The following is a 26,056-nucleotide window of genomic DNA, read 5'->3' on the forward strand; positions in this document are numbered from 1 at the left end:
TGGGCAGAGCTCAGATAGCCCATTGTGTAGCTTTGTGCATAAATACAAACAAACAGAATGTAATAAGTAGCTATAATCTCTCGTGTGTTTGCAGAAATCAGTCTCTTTCTAGCTATGTGACTTTCATCAATAATAAGAGCGTAGCAAATTCTAAAATTTAATAAAGTTTGTTTGTTGCTAAGCACAAAGCTGCACAATGGACTAACTATGCTCTGCCCACTACTGGTTTCGAAAACTGGTTTTGAGCGTTGTAAGCCTACAGATTAACCACTATGCCTAGGGGGGGGGGGGGGACTAAGAAAGAATGTACTCTACATTTACTAACTAAATAAAGAGTAGCGATAATCGCAGAGGCGTGTGGTTGTTTTTATTCGATATTTTATTAAACCTATATAAGTATGGTTACATGAAAATTATTTTAAATAGATCTTGTCCGCTATTGTCGTATTACATTTGTCCACATGATGTCGCCCTTATTATTCAGTCGGCTTGATCATTGTCTGGTTAGCGAAAGCATTTTGAATTCAAATAGTAAAACTAATAGTACGTTAATAACATAACACTGTATGTGTGAAAATTAAAATCGTCTTTGCACTAACTTTACATCAAATTATGCAGCTGAAATAATTTTTCTTGTCACTGTCACAAGATTGATCACTGTTTTATGTAACGTTGTTATTATTCTATTAATTTATTATTATTAAGGTAACTGATATTGGGACTTACTACGTATCGATTATTAATGTTAATAATATCATCTCATTCTAACAGTAACAGTCTAATTGTATATACGTCAATAATCCTCTATTAGTTTACAACTTTACAGACTGGCGTTTGTATAATATAGGTCAGGATTCTGGTTAGACCACAGTTTGTGTTGAAATTTTAAATAATTTGCTTACTAATGCTATTAATAAATTACATCTTGTAACTTGTACTTAGTTAGTATCCTTTAATTGCTACCACTAATAACCTATTGTTTCATTTTATACTAATTCCTACTACTATTGAAACGTTATTATAATTGTTATAGCTCATACTTCAAAATTTTTACATGCACCCAACTCATTCTGTTATTAATAGTACTAGTAGTAGTACTACTGACGTCTGGTTATGAAGGGTTTGTTGTTCTTTTTTGTTGAATTTTGAGCAAAGCTACTCAAGAGCTATCTGTGCTAGCTGTCCCTAAATTTGAAGTAATAGACTAGAGAGAAGGCAGCTAGTCAACACTACCCTCTACCAATACTTGGACTACTCATTTATAATACCCCCATGGGCCACAGCTAAAAGAGCAAGTATATTTGGTGATCAAACCTGTAGGTTGCGAGTTGAGTGCCATAACCATTAGGCCCTGTTATGAAGTGTAGCTTCCAAATATTTCCACGTGGGGTCACAGTATAGTATTCCATGTAGAATGTTTATATCAAATAAACAGAGAAAAAAATATATAATTTAAATGCAAGCAAAACTGAATGAATAAAGATATTTTATTCATGAACTTCTGTAAAAATTTGTAATAATTCATTTTACACCTTATAATAAGTTGTATGACTTGTGAAAAAATATTTCTTAAATAGAAACTTAATTAGGAAACATTTTGCACAATTTTTCTCTTCAGGTATGAAAGGTATTTTTTGAGCGATGGTAATTAGTCAGTTATTAAGGTGGAAAATTCCAAAAAGTATTTGGTATTTTTTTCCAAAAAAACACTTTAAAACAGGAAACTATTGTATGGACCTTCCAAATTAAAACATGTGCTCAAATGATTCCTGTAATATAACATATATTATTATAAGGTTGTCTGTATAAAAACTTATACACACACACACATATATATATATATATATATCTTACTAAGTGGTTTAAAAAGTTAAGTGCAGTAAATATTCTTACTTGTATTTCTTAGTTATGACAGAATCACTATAAAGAATAGTGGCAGAGGTTGTCATGGATGGACAGTCTGTTTTACAATTAAAATTAGAAAGTGAAGAAAAGGAAGATAAAGTTTATATTTCATCTTATGAGGATACACACATAATTAGAAAAGACACAGTCAAGGTAAGGTTTTACCCTATTGCTTTTCTTTCAGCTTTATTTTTTGACAAATTGATTTTGTAAAGATAAAAGTACATGTAATGTTATTCAGGTTATCATAAAGATATTTTTCTGAACTTCAGTTCAATTTCTTATTATTTAAGATTTATGCTATCACTATAGTCCTTTATCATATATAAACTTTTATTATAAACTCCCTAACACATTGACAGTAAGGAATGAAGTAGTACTCTAGTATAGCACTAGCTGTTATTTTTGATAGTTGTGAATGTGTGTCCTTTTTTTTTTTCATCATCTGCAATTAACCATTCAGTGTCATATCTTTCTTGTTACTCTTTGGTATCCATACTCATGTTGCAGATCAAGTTCTAACTAACTAATATCAAAATGTAACATCTCACAATAGCTCTCACTGGTTCATGTAGATTTTGATGGATTTAGTGCTTTTCTTTTGTAGTGCATTTAAAATACACAATTGGCACTTTTTAGCTAACATACAGACAACAAGGACCATTTGGCCCTTCAAGGCTGTCCCTTAATACTCATCCCTGAGTAAAAGTAAAAACTTAAATTCACCTTTTATTTTTAAGAAAATTATCAGTTCTCTTTTTTAAGTTCTTTTAAAGTACTGGACTCCATTATTTCTGATGGCAGCTTGTTCCATAAGCCAATCACCCTGTTAGAAAAGTAAAACTGTTTTAACTGGAGCCTAACTCATCTCATCCTATCATCCTCAGAGTATAGCACAAAGATACAAGAGGACCTTATCCTACTGATTACCAAGATAATCTTGTAAACTTCATTGAGATTACCACTTTTCTTTTCTCAAGATAAAATTATGAGATCTTAACCTATCCCTGTAAGATAATCCTTCCATCCCTGGAATCATCCTAGTAGTCCTCCTCTAAACCTTTTCCAATAATTCAATAGCCATTCTTAGATAAGGAGACCAATTAAGATGTACACAGTATTACAAGTAAGGCCTAACTAGTGACTGTATTAAGAAAAATTACAGAGCTGCCAACTTTTAGGAACTTATTTTAGTGAGACTTTTGTAAAAGTAAAGCTTTAGCAAGTGGTAAAGTGTCAAAATGCTAAAGACAGTTGCATTCTAGGAAGGTCTGAAACATACTCCCTCAGAAAATGTTTTTATTCAATGAAGCAAAATGTTAACTGATCAATGTGATACTGATTGGACAACCAACCACAATGCATAATAAAAATCAGCTAATTTGACCAAAATGGGACATTTCTTTTACTAAGGTGTTTCAGCATGAGAATAGGCCCAGATGCATGATTCTCGAGCTCAGTGGGTGAATTTTAGTAACTCTGTATAATTACTACTTTTGAATTGTAATTAATATGTTTATAAATACACTGTCTTAGTGGTTTGAGTGACTTATCAACCACTATGCCTAGAAACCTTTCTTTAGTCACACTGTTGAGTGTGTTCCCACCTATATTAAACATGTAATCTCAATTATTGTAGCCTAAATGGTTCAATGTATTATCTTTCACTTACTATAATTAAAGATAATTTTCAAATATTTATCTAACTATTCAATTGATCCAAATCATACTTTAGTACGTCTACATTTTCAGTACAGTTAGAAATATCCAAGAGTTTAATGTAATCTGCACACTTTACCAATTTACTAATTATACCCCAATAAATATCATTAACACAAATACGAAAGAGTAAAGGCCCAAGCACTGACTCCTGCAGTACTGTACTTGTAACAAGGGTTAGTTTGACTGGATACCATTAGTAACAATTTTTTACTTTTTCTCATCCCACCACCCTCCAATATAATTTACTTGTCTTTCCTCAGCCTCCACCATTATGATTTTCTTAGCTAATCTTTTCTGTGACACCTTATCAAAAGCTTTTTGAAAATCTACATTTACCAAGTCCACATTCCTTCCAGATAAGAAATAACATCCACAGACAAATTTGATGACAAGGAATCCACTTTGAGACTAATAATGCTTGGGAACAGCTTGAATGGGTAATGAAGAAAAACTTTAATATAAGTTTAACATAACAGCAAATGTACAACTTTTCAACAAGGTTTTGTCATCATCAAGTATTTTATTTAGTTATGATGGAACATTTTCAATCTTACAGATTGAAATATTTTATAAGCATACAATTTTCTTAACATTGTTTCAGTACAAGGTACAGTTAAGATGTATGAAATTGCAGACTGTAAGTCATGCCTAGCTTGTACTAAGCATGTATCTGGAAGAAAGTTCTGAGGGAGAGACAATGAATGTGTTAGTGGATTATTATAGTCAGAAATGGAAGTTGGTACTTATATAATGACTAACCTGTAACAGCTTGTGTGTAGGAACTAGTTTTGCAGTCTTGACTCAATTCCTTTCCTACTGAAAGTGCTCTTTTCACATAACAACCAGGCCCGGCATGGCCAGGTGGTTAGGGCACTTCACTCGCAATCTGCGGGTCGTGGGTTCGAATCCCCATCACACCAAACATGCTCGCCCTTTCAGCCGTGGGGGCATTATAATGTGATGGCCAATTCCACTATTCGTTGGTAAAAAGAGTAGCCCAAGAGTTGGCGGTGGGTGTTGATGACTAGTTGCCTTCCCTCTAGTCTTACACTGCTAAATTAAGGATGGCTAGCACAGATAGCCCTTGTGTAGCTTTGTGCAAAATTAAAAACAAACAAACAAGTAACTTCCTTCATAAGATATAAACAGTATTTTGGCAATAAAGGATTCTAAGATTGCATAAATAGTGAATATTGGATTGACTTTATAAAGAAGGAAATGTATTGTAAAATGACTGAACAATAATGTATTTGGAAAATTAAAATATACTAGTGCAGATAGTCCTCGTGTAGCTTTGGGCAAAATTCAAAACAAACAAACATAACAACCAACTATAGTGGAGGGAATGTGACTCTGTTGGAGGATGAGCTGTGTTATCTCTTGTCACAGGAATGGCAACAGTGCGCAGCACAGCTATATAGATAATGGTCAAGTGGATCTCCCATGAATTCTGGAGGACCAAGAAGTTCACAGATATTAGGGATACATATTCTACAGGTGATATAAACATAAGTACATGTGAAGACTATAAAAATATTAATTGATCAAGTTAATAGTTTTAGCACTGTCTTTAAAGATAGTTTTAGAGAAGAGTGTAGGTGTAGCTGGCCAGTTACAACATACTTTACAACCTACACACCTGGCTTATCTTTTGACCAATTGAAATTAATTTGATATTACATTTTCAGTCTGGTCTTTTGCTGTTTAAGATTTAATTGTTGACCCTTTTGGCTGTCTTGTTCTTCAATAAGCCATTAATTCTATTCCTGTTCCAGTGAGTCTAGACCCTCCATATTTAATGCTGTACCATGGAAGGTATTTTCAAGGAGAACCAGTATATGCCAAGGATTTTTGCTGTGGTGAATATCTGGCTCACATGGCTGATTTTTAAACTCCTGGCGATGTCCTGACATTCAACACAACAGAGCCTAGGGATGAAAATGTGTTTCTAGCTGAGTATGTGATGCTTAGGTTCTTGCTGCCTCAGTTGTTGAGTTAGCTGTGAAGTCTCCAGTTAAGTCAATGCCAAGCCAAGCCTAGACATACTGGCAGAAGCACCAGAGAAGACAGAGTACCCCATATCACAGGCAGAACCAAGTCCAAAAGCCAAGGATGCCATGGATTGGCTAATCCAACTCTCACTGAGAAGGAATCAAGATAGACTTATTTGCACTAGGAGCCACCTATCACCAGTTGCCTGACAACCATGTGTAAGCTACACCAGATGTGCACCCACCATTATTAGGATCACTACATATTGATGCTGTGAAAAATGATCACAAAGCTGAAGTCTTCTTGAGGTTCAGCTGGACTCTAGGTTAGTATATCAGAGATGAGGGAAAGGGACCAACCTACAGCAATGGAGACTACTGATCTCCACCACTAGTAGTATGAAGCCCCACAGCAGAACAACTAGTCAGGTACCACCAGTATGTTTGAGATGAATGAGAGTGCTTCCTCCTTAATGGTGGTCGAGCCACATCAGCCTAGGATCAACTTACCAACAACCGCATCTACCACTTTAACTATAGAACTGACATTGCAGCATATCCTGATACTGGTATTGTCAGGAGTTGGTTGTGAAGTGGACTGAGGCATAGGCCTTGTATAACTGCAAAGAGGATCAGTTATACCAGAGAAACATTCCACCTTTCTGCTCGAAGAGGAGGTCCATTAGTTACGTGTGGAGTTGGCACAGACCAGGAAAGTCTTGGCCTGATTCCAAGATATCCACACTACTAGCACTGCCAGTCAAACCTATTGCTTGGCATTTATTAAAATTTATATTTTGTACATATTCTTGTTTCTTTATTTGATGGAATGTGTTGTAGTTTAATATGTAAGCATTCATCTCAGTTTTAGTTTTTTGGGTGTTTTACATTTTTTATTCATTTTTGTACCTAAGTAATTTTTTGTTTTTGGTTTATTCTAAGAGCATTTCCTTTTTTATGGAAATGTAAGTATATTTTCTTTGTTTTTATATTATTAATCTATGTATTATTTTCAGGGTGTTCCATTTGATTTATTATTTTATATATATATATATATGATCATGATTTTCATGTATGTTTAAAAGGTTATTTTTTGTGTGTGTGCATTTTAAGAGTTATTTTGTATTATTTCTTTAAGGGGATATTCAGTAATTTCTTGTATTTAGTATGTTTTAGGTTCTCCCCCCCCTGTAGTTTTTAACAAGTGTATGTTGATTTTAGTGTTCAGATGGGTTATTGTAAGACTTCTGTTTTGTATCTTGTATTATGTTCTAGTTTAAATTACAGGATCTGTGTTACAAGGTTGATTTTTATGTTTTTACTTTGTGAGCCTCTTTCTGTCCCAACTCCACATTGTTTCTCATTTTTCTTGTCCTACACGTTTTTGTGTCATCTTTGCTAACACCTCAGGTCATGATCCCCTATATTTTTTAACTCCCCCCCCCCCATGTGTCCTTTTTATTTACTTGGGGTGCTTCTCTTTCACCTTCTTTGCCTTTTTCTTTCCAGCTATTTGCTTATCTTCATTTATATTCACTCTTCCACCTCCTCACTGCAGCTCTTCATCACGAGCCCAATGGTTTGATGGGAACACCTATTCTTCTTTGGCTTCTATTTCTTCCTCTACTGTTTTTATATTTTGACCTGATTTCTTTGTTTTTAAGATCTCCTCTGTCAGGTTGCTTTCCTATTGAGTATTCACATCCCTTCTTCTTATACTTGTGATCTTCATCTTGCCTTTTTTCTTACAGACCTTACAGGCCAGGTCTTTTGAAGTGTTATAGACTCCTTAGAATTCCAGGCTAAGGCTTTTCTCAAGCAATTTTCCATTATTTCCTTGGTTTCCTGACATGGGTACTTTAGTTACCTATCCACTATTGGGAATCACTTTAGGCTAATCCCTCTCTTGTTCCTCGCCCAATCCCTTCTTGTTCACCCTTTCCCTCTTCTACAGAGATGGTCATCGTACTCTGTTTTGATAGGATTTGACAATTGCAATCTCTATTCTCCTTCAGGAAATATCTTACCTAAGCTGACTGGTAGATCTTTCATGAAGTGGTCCTTGCACCCTCTGGTCTTCCAGTGGATTTCTTCCCATTTCAGATCCTCACTGGTGAATGCTTTTGTGACTCCCCTCAATTACACAATTCTTCTCTTTTGGTCACTTGGTTACCAATTCTGAATTTAATCACTCTTAACTAGAGTGGTCCAGTCTCTTTCTCTGCTTACCCTCCTGTTAAATGGACCTCTTCAAGGCCTTTTTTTTGCCCTTCATCCCTTCATCAAATCCCTCTTCTGAAACCTTTTTTTTGGTTCATTCCCCCTTTGAACTGTTGCTTCATGTTCCTTACTTTATTTGTCTCTTAACACATAATTTTTCTTCTCTTTGGTTGTGATCGTCATCATTCAGACATTTACATTCTCTATCATGGTGACCAGTTAATATTGTTTCCAGATCACTCCTTTCTTCTGAAGACTTCTATGAGAACAATTGGATATTTTCTTATATCTATTACTCCTCTCTGTTTTCCTGTTGTACAATCATATTGATTCTGATAATTTTGTCCATGTTGCATGGGCTATCCATTGCTTTTTTCCTCAGACTACCTCTTTTCATGGAGCTGCCATCTCATGTTTTTATCATGGCAGACCTTCTACTCTCGGGACTTATCCCCTTCAGTTTTCACTGATTAGGTTTGCCAGCTCATCCACCTCGTATATATAATTCTATGGGTGAGCATAACGACACTGTTTCACATCTCCTCCTACCAGATTTGGCATATCATAGCCTCTCTTGCTTTTGTTGCCAGCTTTTAGTGAAGTTCTTACAGGTTGGGATGTGGACTACATCTAACATTTTTATCTCTCATTAATTATATAATTGGGCAGTTTCATGTGCTTCTGGTTTTGCCTCCTTCCAGTCACCATTCTCTAGTCTACCCAGAGGCTCTAATGTGGTGATTTTTGCCTGTTGAGTTTTCAGTCATCTACGTGGTACTCATACATTTCATGGTACCTTCATATATGTACTATTATTTATGTGCACATTCTAACCCATTACCAAATGATCACAAAACAAAACAAAAAACTAATAAAGGAGGAGGCAATACATGCTAGATTGAACATGGTAAACTAATCACTGCATTCCTTACGTTTGGTGCCATCAGATCCCACTGAGTGGCCATGTTGTCTCACTGACTTACTCAAAATCTGCATTGAATGGGTGAGAACAGAAAGAATTAAACCCATCTGTCTCAGCTCAGTGCTCACTGTTGTTATGGGATTTTCTGCAAGACTGCCTTGACTGTATATCTATACAATTGACATAACCATTTCTACATCATTTACAAAAAAAGAAGGAAAAAAGGAAAAACCAGGCAGCACCATGTGTAGTCCTGTCCTTACATTTGGCTCTCACTTGCTGTCTGTAGTCGTAATAACCCATTGCACTGTCTTTCGATTGGGTTTGAATTCCAGGTGGTTGTGATCCATGCACACTCTGGTGTTCTCCTCAATGCATGTTCCTCCCCCTCATTCTTCTAGTGGAGCATGGGAAGAACCCTAACTTCCCCAGTCGCAAATTGCTGGGGATATTGATATGGAGAGTTTTCTCTATGAATGGTGCCTTCCCCTGCAAAAAGACTGGCTGACCCCAGCCCCACATTTGAGATGTAGGGCTAGGGTGTTAAGTGGAAGTGTAGTACAGGGCATCCCATAACAATATCTCTCAAGCAGTTTCAGGTGGATATGTCCAGCTGGATGTGACTTGGATTTGCCTCGGGAAGCTAGTGAGGTCTCCTCCCTTTACCTGTCATTACAGAGTCTATCTCATGTCACTCTAAAGAGAAATCAGATGTACCTGAAAATATCATAAATCAGAAGAGTTAATTACCTCTTTTGACAGTTAACTAGTTAGGCCTCACTTGGACTACTGTTTACAGTTTTGGTCTTCCTATCTAAGAAAGAATATTGACTTATTGGAAAGAGCTCAGAGAAAGGCTACTAAGATGATCCTGGGGATTGAAGGCTTATTTCATAGGGATAGGTTAAGACTTCTTAACTGATTATGTTTTGAGAAAAGTAGGATAAAAGGTGATGTAGTGAAGTTTAAAAGATTATCTGGAAGACAGGATAAAGGCCTCTGATTTATTTATGCTGTATTCTCACAATAGAATGAGAGGTTACAAGTTTAAGATTTGTAAAAGACAGACTAGATCACATATAAAACAGTTTTTTTTTCCTAACAGGATGAATGACTTATGGAATGAGTTGACATCAGCAGTAGTGGAGCCAGCATTTTATGGGAGTTTAAAACAGTAATCTATGGTTACCTGAGAAATATAGGTTTAAATTTTTACTGTTCTCAGGAATAGGTGTACGAGGACAACCTTGAAGGACCAAATGATCTCTTATTGTCTGTATGTTATGTATATTGACTATAACAAAATTGAAAGCGAGATGCCTTCCAAATTTTTCTCTTCATCATCCATGTGGCTTACCTTGGCACAAAAAGAAATCCAAGAATGTCACTTGAATAATAAACACATTAGACTGTGGGAGATATAGTTTCAATTTTTTTTTACATGATCTCTGACTTAATGAAAACTTTTGAAGCTCAGTTCTTTATGAAACAAACTTTGCTGACTCTTTGTGATCGTCTTTTTTTAGTTGATAGTAGTGAAGTTTTTTCTTAAGATTTTGTAATTTCTGTGTCCCAATTGTTTCTATCTAATATAATAATATTAAAAACCATAAGAAAAAGCAAGGTAAAAGACCATTCAGCTAATTCAGGTTACCCTCTCCCCATAAAGAAGAGCAAAAAAATTAAAACTAATCAAATCACAGCCCTTCATATTCATATCCAAAAAAAAAATTTAAATTGTACTGACTGCTCTTACTTAACAGTCTTGAACATTTGAATCAAGTCTCTAATTCTTTTATATATATATTAAAAAGGATCTCAAAACCTTTACCTCTCTTTATAGAATTAATGAATTAAATCAGATATATTTCAGTTCTGCACTTTTTCCACCATGTTAATTTTATTTCTGTAGTAAGGGGCCAAAAGAGTTCTATAACACTATAATAACCTTATTGCTTTTAAGTTTTGTATATCTATACAAAGATCCAAATACTCTATTTGCTCTTTTCACCACATCTTCATACCCAGCAGTTGGCTTAAAAGATTTGTCAATAATCACACATGTCGCTGTTCTCCTCATTTTAGAAATAATTCTTCTGAACTTCCTTATACAAAGTGCTTAACTTTACACATATCAGTATTCAAACTGATATTCCATATTCTAGTCCATTCACTAAGATTGTCAAAGTTTTTTTAATAGAATAACTATTGTTAACAGTATCAGCTGTTCCTAGAATTTAGAATCATCAGCAAATTCAAAAACATCACTTTCCAAGAAACTGTCCAAATTATGAACGTAAATAATGAACAACAAATGTCCCAAAACAGTTCCATAAGCAACCTCACTAGTTATATTTTCCCAATTGACAAAATTCCCACTTATCGTAACTCTCTTCTTTCTATAAGTAAGCCAATTTTGTAACAATTTTTTCACCAATTCCTTTATCGTCCAACTTACTAATTAATCTTTAATTAAACTATATCAAAGGATTCTTTATAAGAGCCAAGATATACAAGATCATTTGGGATACCTTCGTCCAAAAGAACAGCTGAAGCTCCATAAAAAAAAGTTGAACAAACTAGGAGTAACAAAATCATTTTCTAAGCCAAATGGGAATCATTGATTAAATGCCAGCTTTTCAGATACTTTTCTAAATTACTTCTGACAAGAGATTCTGATTTTTTATAAGTAACAGAAATCACACTAATAGATCTGTAGTTTTCTAGATCATCCTTGAATCCTTTCTTTTTAAAAAAATAGGACCACACTGGCAATCTTCCAATAATCAGGAAATTCTGAGATGACAAGACAAAAGAATAGTAAAGCCTTCACTAATTTTTTACTAAGTTTTTCAAGGTGCACGCACATATGCAGGGGGAGGAGGGTGATGTAAAAAAATACTGCCACTAACTTCATGTTCTTGTGAACATTCGGCATTGCTTTCTGCCGGTTGAATAATTACCTGAGGTGTACACAAACTGAAGAAAGACTGAGTGCTTTAGATTTAATAAATAATCATTATGACACTGCTATCAACATTGAAACTGTATGTAAGTTATTTATGGAAAAGCACCCCAGAAGAATGGAGCATGTTAACATGTTATTTCAGTAGTGTATACATGTACATATATGATAACCAATGATTGAAATAGCTAATATACTATTGTTGTACAGTGTTATTTAAATTGATAATATAACTTAACAATTAATAACTACTCTGCATGTAGATAGTACAATATTTTACTATAATAAAACATACATATTTATGCTAATTTAAGTCTAGCTAACCATACAGTGTTACAATAGAATGATGATTTGTTGACTTTTCATTGGATGTTTGAACAGCCATGCAATTGTTTAAGCTATATTTCATGCAAAATTGCTTCCAGATTTAATCTCACAGCACCTATGTTTTACAAATTTTCTGTGGGAGGCATGCCTCCAGACCCCCATAACATTGGCATGATTTGCCCACAACATGTGTTGGATTTTGATCTTGCAAATCAGAACTCCCCTTTCAAACATTCTGCGTATGGGCCTGAGATGGATATATCTTTACAAGGTTAAAAGTTTTAAAACTCAAGAAGTTTGTAAAGCTTTTCTAAAAATAGTTATTTTTCACTATCTTTGAAATTTAAGGAAATCAAATCCTTTGCCATGTTTCAAGAAATTGATTTGTTTGAGAACTTCTTTACCGCCAATTGTAAAAATATTAATGACAATATGTTAAACACTTTAACCACATCCCCATTCTTCATGAGGTCCCCTATAAATCTCTTTAGAAACAAAAATTTACCAGTAACCCTTTTTTCACATTTGAAGTTAGTATAAAACCTTGAAATTAAATGTCATTTTATGAGCCAAGAAATTTTCATAACTTTTAGTTTTAGATGTAATTTTCTTAACTTGTTTTTTTATATTTCTCTATATCTCATTATCTACACTTTTTATTGTATATTTAATTTTCTTGCAAACTAAACATTTATAATTTATATACTCTAGTCGTCTATTTAAGAAAAGACCAAACTCACTCTATTTTGGCAACTTTTCATCATGTACTGTATACTGTTTAACCATCAGCTAGTATTCTGTTTTAGAAAACAACTATAACAGAAGAAGAATCATCTGTTTCCTTTGGAAATGAAATAGTTTCTATGTTCAGTGAGAGTGATGATGAAACTCGATGGTACACTGAAAGTGTGGTAAAAATGGAACTGTTGGATTCTGAAACTTTGAGTAGTGGGTATCAGTTACTTAGACCTAAGGTTTTCATTTTGTCTGATTATTGAGTAGCCACAGCTAGAAACAGCATAAGTATTAACTATCAGTTATTTTAACTAAAATGTTTGTTTTAATAGTGAGTATTAATAAGTAGAACCTCAAGTTTTATATTTAAATAATTGATCAGTTGCTGTAACGCAAAGTTTTTATATTGTTTAATTAATGAACAACAGTTATTAGAACCAGAAGTTTCATGTTTAAACAGGAGTGTCAGTTATTATAAACAGAAGATTTTGTTTAAACATTAAACAGATATTAATGGTAATGGAGGTTTTTGTATTTAAATCAACATGAAAATCTGTGTAATTGAGAACAATTGCACTAGTGATAAAAAAATTGTACCTGTTTTAAAGAAAACGATATTCTTCATTACGTTAAAAGCTGTAACTTGTAAAAAAATTTATAACCAGTAAGTAAACTCAAATGAAAGCATTCATTGAATATCTGTAATTAGAACCAGAGTTTCTGTATTTGTATAGTGAGAAGTAATTATTAGAACCAGAAAATACATGTTTAAACAATTAGAGAACTGGAAGTTTTATGTTTGGATAGTGATAATAGAACTAGATGTGTTATGTTTGAACAATGAGTATCATTGATTAGAACTGGAAGTTTTATGTTTGGATAGTGACAATAGAACTAGATGTGTTATGTTTGAACAATGAGTATCATTGATTAGAACTGGAAGTTTTATGTTTGGATAGTGACAATAGAACTAGATGTGTTATGTTTGAACAATGAGTATCATTTATTAGAACTGGAAATTTTATGTTTGGATAGTGACAATAGAACTAGATGTGTTATGTTTGAACAATGAGTATCATTTATTAGAACTGAAAGTTTTATGTTTGAATGGTGAGAATAGAATTAGGCATTTAATGTTTGAACAATGAATGTTCTTCATTAGAATTGAAAGTTTTATGTTTGAATAGAATTAAATGTTTTATGTTTGAACAATGAATATCCTTCATTAGAACTGGAAGTTTTATATTTAAACATCAAATGTTAGTTACAAGTATATCAAAAATTTTATACTTGAATAGTGAGAATAGAACTAGCTGTTTTTTGTTTGACAAATGAATGTTGGTTATTAGAACTGGAAGTTTTATGTTTGAATAGTGAGATTAGAACTAGCTGTGCTTTGTTTGACCAATGAGTGTTGGTTATTAGAACTGGAAGTTTTATGTTTGAATAGTGAGAATAGAACTAGCTGTTTTTTGTTTGACAAATGAGTGTTGGTTATTAGAACTGGAAGTTTTATGTTTGAATAGTGAGAATAGAACTAGCTGTGTTTTGTTTGACCAATGAATGTTGGTTATTAGAACTGGAAGTTTTATGTTTGAATAGTGAGAATAGAACTAGCTGTGTTTTGTTTGACCAATGAGTGTTGGTTATTAGAACTGGAAGTTTTATGTTTGAATAGTGAGAATAGTATTAAGCGATTTACGTTAGAACAGTGAGTATGAGTTATTGGAACTGGAAGATTTATGTTTAGATACTGATTATCAACTATTAGCACTAGAAGTTCTCCTGATGTTTGAAAAATAGAAATTACTAAAAATGAAATATTTGTGTTTTGAGTAGTGAATTTCATTTATAGACCCTAAAATTTGATGAGAGGATAATGTGTACAAAATATTATAACTGAAAGTTAATTTTTTTTCATAGTAAAAAGCTGGAAGTTTTTATTTTCATCTTTTTTTATTTTTTCCTGATTATAAAAACATGATAGAAAAATGACATATTTTATGTAGAGAATTCTGTAGTTGTGTTAAAAAATGTATAAGTTACCAGTTTGCCAACAGGGAGGTAATGACACAGAGTTTGGAAGTACAACAATTATTATTCTTGGCTTTAAAAAGATTATGAAACTTTAAGTATCAGTACCATATGTTTTTTAGATTAAGTTTATTTACCAAGTCCATTTGTATGCTAATATATTCTATCACTCTAATGCATTAAATGTTAAACTTAAAATTTATTATTAGATTGATACATAAAAGTATGATTTGCATCTCCTCACCTAATCCCTTTTTACTGTTATTCAGGACAACATATTTTTTCTAAAAGTTTCTGGTCTTACAAGACACAAGATTATATGTAAGTCAGAAGTATTAAAACCTGAAGTATTTATTGTTAAAACTTAAATTCATCAAAGCGTTGAACATGTTTGTAACATTTTCTGTTATTTTCATTATATGTAACCTAAAAAGTAACTCATTAATGAAATATCTAGAATATGTAATTGTTATCACTTTCCATGTAACATTTCTCCAACCCTGCCACAGGAATTGATGTACAATTAAGGTATCATTTAGAAAAATAAATCTTGTACAGTTCATGAAGTTCTAATCACGATGGGTAATAATAGCAGTATAAGAAGTTTAAACTTCTTATCCATTTTCAGTTGTTTTAACCAGGTAGTTGAAAACAAGTATAGCAATCCTACTAAAAATTGTTCTGCCCTAAAATTTTGCTAAAGAACAAAATAAAAACTTGTTATGGTGTACCCATTTTAATTCTCTTAATAGCTCTGGTCATTAATAATTATAATTGTTTCTGTGCATTTAACACCCAATCTGTAAGTTAGGGAAACATTTCTGGTGGGTTGATTCCCAAACAAAAACCTTCTAGTATTCTCCTTTTTTTTAATTTGGAACAGAGATTTGAATTCTTTGCAATATCTGAAACCTGAATTGCACACCAACATAGTCAAATTCACACTACTAGTTTCCAGGCTAGGAGGGAGTAAAACTCATACAAAACACAGTAGTGGCCCCACATGTTGCACCATATAAGATCTGTTTTTTCTGCTCTATAAAGCCATTTTATCCACAGTTTTCATGAGTTCTGTCAGTACAGATGGTTGAGGAACGCACAACAAAGCTTGCTACTGTAAACTTTGGCTAAGCATGGTATCTGTTTGAATATGAACACTTCTGATATTTTGTACAAGAGGAACACATTTGAGGCAACCTCCTAAACTTTGTATCTTCATGGTCAAACATTATTAATAGATGAGTTATTTTGGTAGTAAGGTGTCATTTTTGGAGGTTAACAGACAAAGCTCTTTATCAGAGTACACTTTTTAAAATTCTAACATGGAAATTTGGTCTCATTGACTCGTAGTCTGGGTGTTAAAGTTATTATAAATGTATATTGTTAATTTTTGTACTGTTCAGTAGTATAATGAGTTGCAAAATAGGCTTGTAATTTGTATTTTTTTCCTTTCATTTTTAAGAAACCAGCAGCCACAACGTTAGTGAGTGTGGAACATTTGTATCAGTACAGAACATAACAAGTACTAAAACTAAAAATCATCATGGTGAAAATGGTGATAAGGATTTTCTTACACATAATTCAGAAAACAAAGAATGGACATACCTGTGTGACAGGTGTGGAAAGAAATATCCGTATGGTCATGCCTTACAGCAACATCTGCTGACCCATACAGATGATAGACTTTTCAGTTGTGATTTGTGTGGGAAACATTTTATAGATATTTCAGTCTTGAAACAACATCAGGGGATACACAGTGAATATCCATCTTTTACTTGTGATATTTGTGAGAAGCAGTTTACACGAAGTAGAAGCCTGAGAAAACATTTCATGATACATGCTGGTGAGAAACCATTCAAATGTGACATGTGTGGGAAAAGGTTCTCAGAAAGTGGAAACTTAAGAAGGCATCAGATGATCCATGCAAGTGAGAAACCCTTCAAGTGTAATATATGTGGTAAAAGGTTTACCCAGAGTGGGACCTTAAAGCAACATCATTTGATCCATACAAGCGAAAAACCATTTACTTGTGATGTTTGTGGAAAAAAGTTCAAAAGTAAGGGAGAAATAAGACGACATAATATGATTCACACAGGAGAGAAACGTTTCAGTTGTGACATCTGTGGGAAAAGATTTAGTCAGAACTGCAGGGTGAAATATCATCGACTGAAACATGCTCCTTTTCTTTTAATGAAGAAGTTGATGCAGCAGGGTAAGGATGCAACAGTTGATTTAAACCATTGACAAACATTGCATGTATTATGTTTGTTATTAAGAATTAGAAGAAAATATATTTCTTTATTCAAATCATTCAGAAGATTTTCATGTTCATTGTATGTTTCTAAAAGGTAATATAGTGTATCATTTATGTAAGGTTAGTTTTTTTACTTATTTTTTGCCTTTTTTTGGTTAAGTGCCAAAAATTGGCAAAGCATTAGAAATCAATAGGCCTAAAAATTGTGTTAAAAGTCATGTAGATGTTTTTGTTTTTCCACATTCCTCTTAATTTGTCAATCGCAGATCCAAAATCAGAGGTCTATTTTCTGTCTTCTAGAAGTCACTGCTCAAGAGGCTTTTCTTTAATACCAGAACTTGTCAGTTGGGCTGGAGAATGACAGAAAAAAGATCCTACAAAACCTTATTTATATATGCAGGATGATACTTTAAACTGCTGTTTTTACACACCTTTGATTTGGTGGCTGGACAGTTCACTACTGAACATTTTGCTACTGGTCAGCTCACTACCAGTCTTTTTTGTTACTAGGGTATTTTGCTACTAGGTCATTTTGCTACCTGATAATTTTATGTCATAATCTCCCTTACATATCTTATTTAAGATAATAAAATAAAATTTCATCAGTATTAGTTCATTAAACAAACACTCCAGTCAGTAAAATATTAGTAAATATTTCTTCAATATTAATTTATTAGAGAAAAACTCCTTCAAAATAAAAAAGGCTTTTATGTTGTAAAGCATTTTATTTAAAATGTTGAAAGATCTGAACTTTTTAAAAATGATTCAGGCTTTCCTCGAATAGATGTAGAGCCATAATGAGCTATTTTTATGTAGCTGGAACAGGTAGCAAAATGACCTGGTAACGAAATACCCTAGTAATGAAAAGACCGGTAGCAAAATGTCAAGGAATGAAATGTTCAGTAGCAAACTGTCCTAGAACCCTTTGGTTTTTAATCCACAATGGACAAGAGGAATGTGGAAAAAATGACATCTGCAGTTAGCATGATTTTTATCACAAGTTTTAGAGTTTTAATATTATTATTTGCCTGTTAGGATGAACATTCAACACATCAGTTCATTTGCATCAGTGGCAAAATGTCAATTTTGTTTTTCCTGGTCTGTAAGAATTAATGTAATATTATTAAATAAATATTTTTTTTGATTAAATTCATTCTACACCTCCAAATATCTTGGATCTAGTTTACTTAATTTTTAGGTCAGAACATGATTCTGCAACTGCAGTAATGTGTCACAAGTTTTAATTGAACATAGCTCTGATTAGAAGTTAATAAAAAGTCATATATATATATATATAAATTGCTTTCTGCTATTTCAATGTTTTTTACAAAATCCTGAACTGTAGAACATGGTAAGAAAATTCTAGTTCTTATTTTCCATGAATGTCACTACAAGATCTTTACAGTATACTTCAGAGAATCCCTACAAGAAAATTCCAAGCTCCTTTTCTTCTTTAACCTCATCAACAGCCAGGGATTCAAATTTTTTTGAGAAAGTTTCCTGCACCTGCTAAGACTTTCTTTCATTGTGTACTTTAATAAACCCATTTTCATTCTCTTTCGTCTAAGAGCAATGTTTAATTTTGAGATTTTCTATATCATTCTTATATACATTCCTTGCCTAATCTGCTTCTTTCTCATACAATAGTACACATGAGTAAAATTTAAACATAACAGATTACTTTCAATCAAAGAAAGACAATTTATTGGACCCGTCCTATAGTACTGTATTCCTTTCAACAACACCGGTATTTTTTGAGGGTTTGATTTTTGTGCAAAAAAAATGATTTAGTTTTAATGTTACTTATATTTTAGCAAAAAAGGTTCAGTCAGTAGTAATAAACATTCTCATTGAACATACCTTTATAGAATGGGGGTTAAAAAATGAAACTAAAATGTCATATATATATATATATACATATTATTGTGTGTGTGTTTATATATATATCTTTATGTAAGTATGCAGCTGCTTCTGTACATTATTTAATTCTTCTAATAATCTTTTTACCACATCAAATAATGATCTCACAGTGTAAGTTTAATTAAATTTAGTATACAACAGCAGTTTCACAGTGGTGATAAGACTCTGTGATGCAATTTATCAGCTTATCAACTAGCTGTATAGATTGTATTCAAAACACTCAAACAGTGTTACTGACTATGTGTGAGTTCTCAGGCTTTCAGACTTGCCCTTCCCCCCTGAAATACTGATGGCTGAAACCCCTACATTTTCTATATACTTGTAATATTTGCCAGCTTGGTTTAATAATAATTGACATAGACTTGTCCTTTTTAGGTATATGGGCTCATGCAATAAGTGGAGATTAACTCTCACTGTTTATAAAATGAAAACTAGTCAAATGTGCTTGTAATCTATAATAATAAAAGGGTATGTATGTGTGTGTATGACTGCCATATCTCCAAGAGGAAAGAACCTAGAAACCAGAATTTTGCACCTATACTAAGTGGACCCTGAGGGTGTGCACCTGGGTATTATTACTTATACATGTATATCATTGTATGCACGTATGTTTGTCCCATAATAGTAGTATATCAGTTAGATTAACAACTTCTAATATATAGAAAAGCCAGTGCATTTTGGTAACAATGTATTCCAACGATAGCTTCTTTGTCATGTTGTTTAGCAACAAAAGTATAACTTAATGTTCTTGTTAGTCTATGTACTAAAAGTATAAAATGAAATATATAAACAACAAAATTGGAATGATACTTGTTGATTTCTTTAATTAGAGTTTACATTAATTAAAGAGGTTTATTTTTTATTAAAAACGTTGGTGATATAACAAAAAATACCTTATTTCAGAAATGATTTAAGTTTAAAATTGGATCAATAATTGTACTTTCATGATAAATTTTATGCAGTTGATAAAATATATCAACCTAATAACCAGTGCGAAGCTGGGTACTTTCACTAGTGACTACATAATTTTGATAACATAGTAAAAATACTCTTGTCAAATGCTCAGTGTGTGCAATTTTTATCTTCTTTATTTTAGACTCAGATTAATTTTTAATATTTGCTTCGATATAATATGTGCATAGACACAAATATCCAGTTTAAACAAATAAGAGAACTAGCAGTTTTATATTTGTATAGTTAGTGTAAATTATTAGAAGTGATAACTCTGCACCTTTGCACTCAATATTTTAGTTTTACTAATTCAAGATAATGTTTTAATTAAGATGTTTTAATTTTGGAAAACTGATATATACTTCTCTCAGTGTTTGACTTAATTTAAAGGTTTTAGTTTGTAAATCACAATGGTATTTGAGGTGAGACTGTTATCAACCATTCCCACCAGTGAAACTCATCACCAATATTCTCTTACTATTTTGTAATAATGTGTGACACAATAACTGTGATAATATTTTAAATCATACAATTCTTTACTGACCCAGTAACAGTTTCAAAGAAAGGAACCCTAAACCCTAAGAAATACCACTGTCGTACTATGTCTTTTTGTACTGTAAAAGAAAAAAAAATGTTCGTTTGTATTTATTGATAATGATTTATAAAAACAAAGCCACTGTTATCTAGTGGAAAACATGATAATTTTTTTTTTCTTCAGATAATTTAACATATATATTAACATTTGAAAGAAAAAATTATCCTTCTAAACAGTGTTTGTGTCAAATATTTTTACTTTTCTGATGAGATTTAAATGTATTTTCACAGTGCTGAAAATTGCCAAACAAGTAGTTTTTTAACATGCTAGTAATGATATAGCCTTGCATAAATTTGTAAGAAACTGATATTTAATAACCAGTAATTGTGCTATATACATATTCAAACCTCAGTTAAACTTAAAGCTATCATTGTACCTCTTTTAGTCTTACTTTTTATTTTAAGGTACACACACACACCTCACTTGCTATATTGTCCATTGTGTACTGTATTTCAATTGTCATTCTGATTAAATACTGTTTTATGTACAGATTTGCCAAACTCTTTCTCCATGATATAACTGTTGCAACTTGAAAGGAAATACATCTCAAAACCTGAGATCGTAGAATCTCCTGTTGTTAGCGGGACTACTTCCTTTCCTCTGTTGGAGCCCCCCAGTGGCACAGCGGCATGTCTGCGTACTTACAACATTAGAATCCGGGTTTCGATACCCGTTGTGGGCAGAGTACAGATAGCCCATTGTGTAGCTTTGTGCTTAATTACAAACAAACAAACCTCTGCTGGTAATCCGTGAGATACATTTAAAAAAAAAAAAATTACGTCATAAAGAACTCTCACACATTTTTGAATAAACTGTAAAAGAGCGATTTCATTCTATACACAGTGTCAATTAAAAATAAATGTTAAAATATATTAAAACTTATAAAATATAAAGCCAGAAAAAATGTTTTAAAACTAGATGTACTTCCGCAGTGTTCCCGAAATTCTTCTGTTTCAAGAGTAAATAAAACCAAAACTAAGAGTAATAAATATTTTTATTTCTTGCTTTAGAAGTTCATATGTCATGCTGTGTTGTAGCCTACAGAGTGCGTAATTCTTCTAGTGATTCATGATATGGATACATTTTACACGACAGTACAAATTGCAACGTTAAGCTTCCTTTATGTGACATAACTTTAGTGTGTACTGACTGACAGATAACACACTACTCGATAGTAGTGTGAGTGGTTAAAACAGGCTGCCTTCGGCCACTTTCTGGGAAATTACACAATTCACTAAAACACGTTTGTGGGATCATCTCAATTTTTAGACTTATTTTTTTTTTTTATATTATCAGAAACAATAAATGTGTTATTATCCCAATATCCGTGTACTTCAATGTGAATTTGATATGTATGATTTGCCACTTTACACGACTATTAAACGTTACTTAAAGAATCATCTGACAAAGACAGGTACCATATCTGTCCCTCTCTTCTACCTAAGGTTAGGTTTACCTAACCTGTCATTGGGCAGCCGCAGGTTTGAAACTTGAAAACCTAATCGGCTGCAAAAATAAAACGAAAAAGCAACAGTTTTTTTTAGTAGATTCGAAACAAGTTAAAAATATTTTTATTTTATTATTCTTTTTTCACCAAATAAGCTTTTAACAAATTTTGTTTGCCTATGATTTTAAATCGTGATGTAATAAACACATTACTTAGCAAAGGGTAAAAAAATGTTTTATTGTAACTTAGACTGTTTCAGAGGTTTTACACGAAAAAAATTAATAGCCCGGTTTTCTCTCTGGAAATCTTGTAATCCAAACTAAAGCAAAATACAGCTGTAACCAAGAGAAAGGAGAAATGTATATGCGGCACAGCGGCATGTCTAGGGACTTGCAACATTAGAAACCGGGTTTCGATACCCGTGGTGGGCAGAAGACAGATAGCCAATTGTGTAGTTTTTGCTTAATTACAAACAGACAATCAATGTAAACACATCTATTCACTTATTTACCCTCACAACGGAAGCCTGAAGACTTATATCGCTAAAGTTCGAGATTCGATACACGCGATGGATATAGCAAATATGTAGTTTTGCGTCAGTTTAAAAACAAACGAACACATGTGGGGGCAATGTTACGAAGTTTATCTAAGAACAATAAACCAAACCTTAGTTTCACAGTAGAACCGCTTGACTAACTACAGCAGCGCATAAAAATGACAGATGTATAAATCCCAGTTTTGTTAATTTTTAAAAGTAATTTTAATTGGATTTTTTCATGAAAAAATATTTTCCATTCTGGTTTTGTAAATGCAAATACACCCGTTCCATCGCTCATGTAAAATTAATTTACCTAAAAGGCAGCAAACTAAATGGAACAACGCATTCTAATATTTATAGAATAATAACTTTTTATTTAATTACCTATACTTATTAGAGGATTTATTTATTGTTTAGTTTGTTTGTAATTAAGCACAAAGCTACACAATGGGCTGTCTGTGCTCTGCCCAATACGGGTATCGAAACCCGGATTATAGCGTTGTAAGTCCGCAGACACACACCACTAGGCCACTGGGGGCTTATTGTTTAGTATAAGTACCTACTTGCGTTGATCGTAAGTTATTAATAATTTTTATTGGCGTAAATAAATCGAACGCTAGAGTTCTCTTCTGAGAATACAAGGACATTTTCAAACACTTACCCAAAACAAATTTTTATGTAAGATTAATAAATTTCAAATTTAAATAGTGTTTCAGAAGAAATCATAACACCCAGAGGCGGCGCTAGGTGCTTAAAAGATTTGGGGCTCGGGCCCGAACTCGCGGGAATTTTTAGCATTTGAATATGATATTGATCATGGTTTTCTGTTCTGATTTTTGAAGAGCACCAAATGAATTCGGGGCACTGTACAAATAATTTGGTTTGTTTTATGTTAATGTCATTTCTAACGCCTACAACAATTTTGAGCCTGATGGCTAGGACGCTCGACTTGCAGTCTGCAAGTCGCGAGTTCGAATCCCCGTCACCGAACATGCTCGCCTTTTCAGCTGTGGGGTCGTTATGATGTGACGGTCAACCCACTGTTCTTTGGTAAAAGACTAGCCCAAGAGTTGGCTGTGGGTGGTGTTGAGTAGCTGCCTTCCCTCCAGTCTATCGCTACTAAATTAAGGACGGCTAGCACAGATAGCCCTCGTGTAGTTTTGCACCAAATTCAAAATAAACCAAACCGAACGACAACAATTCAGGGCAGTGTACAAGTATTCAAATTTGTAGAAACTTTAAAGGGGGAAATTAATTAATTTATTATCGTTAAGGGGACTGGGGACATAAGACGTTACAACAGTCGGTGTCAGAAGTGGGATATTTTGGTGGAAATGAAATAGGGCTTTGAATGTATTTAAAATAGAGCTTTAAATGTTGAAGATGATGACTACGAGTTCAAGTAGTGAGATTCTAGTGTTGCTTGGAATGATGAAATTGCTAAGAAAAGCTCAGGAGAAAGTGACAAAGAAATTTAAAGAAGAACAAAGGACCTGGCATGGCCTGGTGGTTAGGGCGCTCAACTCGCAATCAGAGGGTTGTAGGTTCAAATCCTCGTCACCGAACAAAATCGTCCTATATGGTTGCTCACTGGGCCAGGCACCTCAGAGGAAAGATTCTTGGCTTATAACAATACCACCTGACCCCAAACCAGTTGGAGTTAAGGTCGTAAAGAAAAAAAAGACATAAAATTAGAAGAAAGTGATAAAAAAGGAAGAATTTAATAGAGGTAAAAGAAAAATGTAATATTTAAAGAAAAATTGAAATCAAAAATAAATTTGACTGGCGATAGGATTGATGAATATATATAGGGGACGTACAGAGAGATTACAACATCAAGCTTGAAAAAATGCAGAAGAAAATCAACGAAATTCAGAGAGGCAGTCTTGACAAAATTGAAGAAGAACACTGTAATTTAAAAATTGATGAAGTAAAGAAAGATATCAATGAGGTCAAAAAGAGCATCAGTGACAGAATAAAATATCTGGAAAACGAAATATTAAATGAAAAGATTAAACTAGCCACACTGTTTCAAGAGTTCCAACCTAAAACACCATCTGCTATGAGATATGGAATAGGAAAACTTATTTGGTCTACACCAATTGCCACTTCTGCTGTACCACCTGTACACGAAGGACCTTCCTGGATTACTCCAGTCACAACACTACCAAATCCAGTTTCACAGTTTAGCTGACCAATAGAAAAAACAACGAACTATGCCGGGAAGATACCATGGGAGTCCTTTGAGACTCATTGTTTCAGCCTATGACTCGCCAACGGAAAAACTCGTGGCTTGTAGACAGTAGCATATTTAACGTCGGGGCAACGAACCGACAGGCCTCTCATATTGCGGGCCCCCAAAGTAATGCAAAAAAACATCAACAACCTATACCTATAGCTGATCAGTACGTACTGACCTCCTAAGAAAATTATACCGAGTAGTTTGAAGTATTAATATGCCTCTGCTTATAGATAAGCCTACTTTACAACTGTTAGAATTTGATTCCTACACACATAATACAAGTAACATCATCTATCCCGATAATATAGTATTCAGTCTGATGTTGGGTCGTTATACCCTCCATTTGTATTGATGAAGGGGGCGATTTAGTCATGGAATTTGTAGAGAATCATAAATACATTGTAGATTTAGCGGGATACACGATTCAAAAAATCAAAGACATGTTAAATTTGGTGCTGAGAAACAGTTATTTTCGGTTTAATGAGAGATACTATCAACAGTTATCGGGTGTTGCTATGGGTAATCGTGGAGCTGTAACATTTTCAGATATTTACAGGTATATGTAAGAAAGGCAAGGATTACAACATTGGTATAAGAAATCGCATAAGAAGCCTGACGTCTGGGTCAGATATATATATATAGACATATTTGGAATAACTCTTAAGTAATTTACTACTTTTCTATGATTTCCTCGATAACTTCCACCATACTATAAAATTCTATATTAGGCACTCCAATAAATCAAACACGTTGTCGTTCCTTGATGTTCAAGTTATCCTAAAAGATGGCCAACTTGTCACAGAACTGTATCATAAGTCTTGTGACAAACCGGTGTTTTAACGTTACCACTCAGGCCCGGCATGGCCAAGTGGTTAAGGCGCTTGACTCGCAATCTGCGGGTCGTTGGTTCGAATCCCCGTCACACCAAACATGCTCGCTCTTTCAACCGTGGGGCGTTATAATCTGACAGTCAATCCCACTATTCGTTGGTAAAAGAGTAGCCCAAGAGTTGGTGGTGAGTGATGATGACTAGCTGCCTTCCCTCTAGTCTTACACTTCTAAATTAGAGACGGCTAGCGCAGATAGCCCTTGTGTAGCTTTGTGCAAAATTAAAAACAAACAAACAAGTAACTTCCTTCACAAAATATAAACAGTATTTTGGCAATAAAGGATTCTAAGAATGCATAAATAGTGAATATTGGATTGACTTTATAAAGAAGGAAATGTATTGTAAAATGACTGAACAATAATGTATTAGGAAAATTAAAATATACTAGTGCAGATAGCC

General features: G+C 33.4%; 1 protein-coding gene across 1 annotated transcript in view; it reads left to right on the forward strand.

Moving 5' to 3' along the window:
- LOC106468818 (zinc finger protein 345-like) overlaps window positions 1-18,224 on the forward strand; it is a gene marked incomplete at its 5' end in the record, with an annotated part of 72,274 nt that extends 54,050 nt beyond the window's left edge. Inside the window, 3 exons of the mRNA XM_022397177.1 lie at window positions 1,929-2,058; window positions 12,859-13,000; window positions 16,284-18,224. Coding sequence (XP_022252885.1) covers window positions 1,929-2,058; window positions 12,859-13,000; window positions 16,284-17,065 — 1,054 coding nt within the window. The remainder of the gene's footprint in view (window positions 1-1,928; window positions 2,059-12,858; window positions 13,001-16,283) is intronic.
- Window positions 18,225-26,056: the final 7,832 nt, after the last annotated feature.

Source organism: Limulus polyphemus, unplaced genomic scaffold (assembly GCF_000517525.1).
Source record: "Limulus polyphemus unplaced genomic scaffold, Limulus_polyphemus-2.1.2 Scaffold3177, whole genome shotgun sequence".
NCBI classification, from domain to species: domain Eukaryota; kingdom Metazoa; phylum Arthropoda; class Merostomata; order Xiphosura; family Limulidae; genus Limulus; species Limulus polyphemus.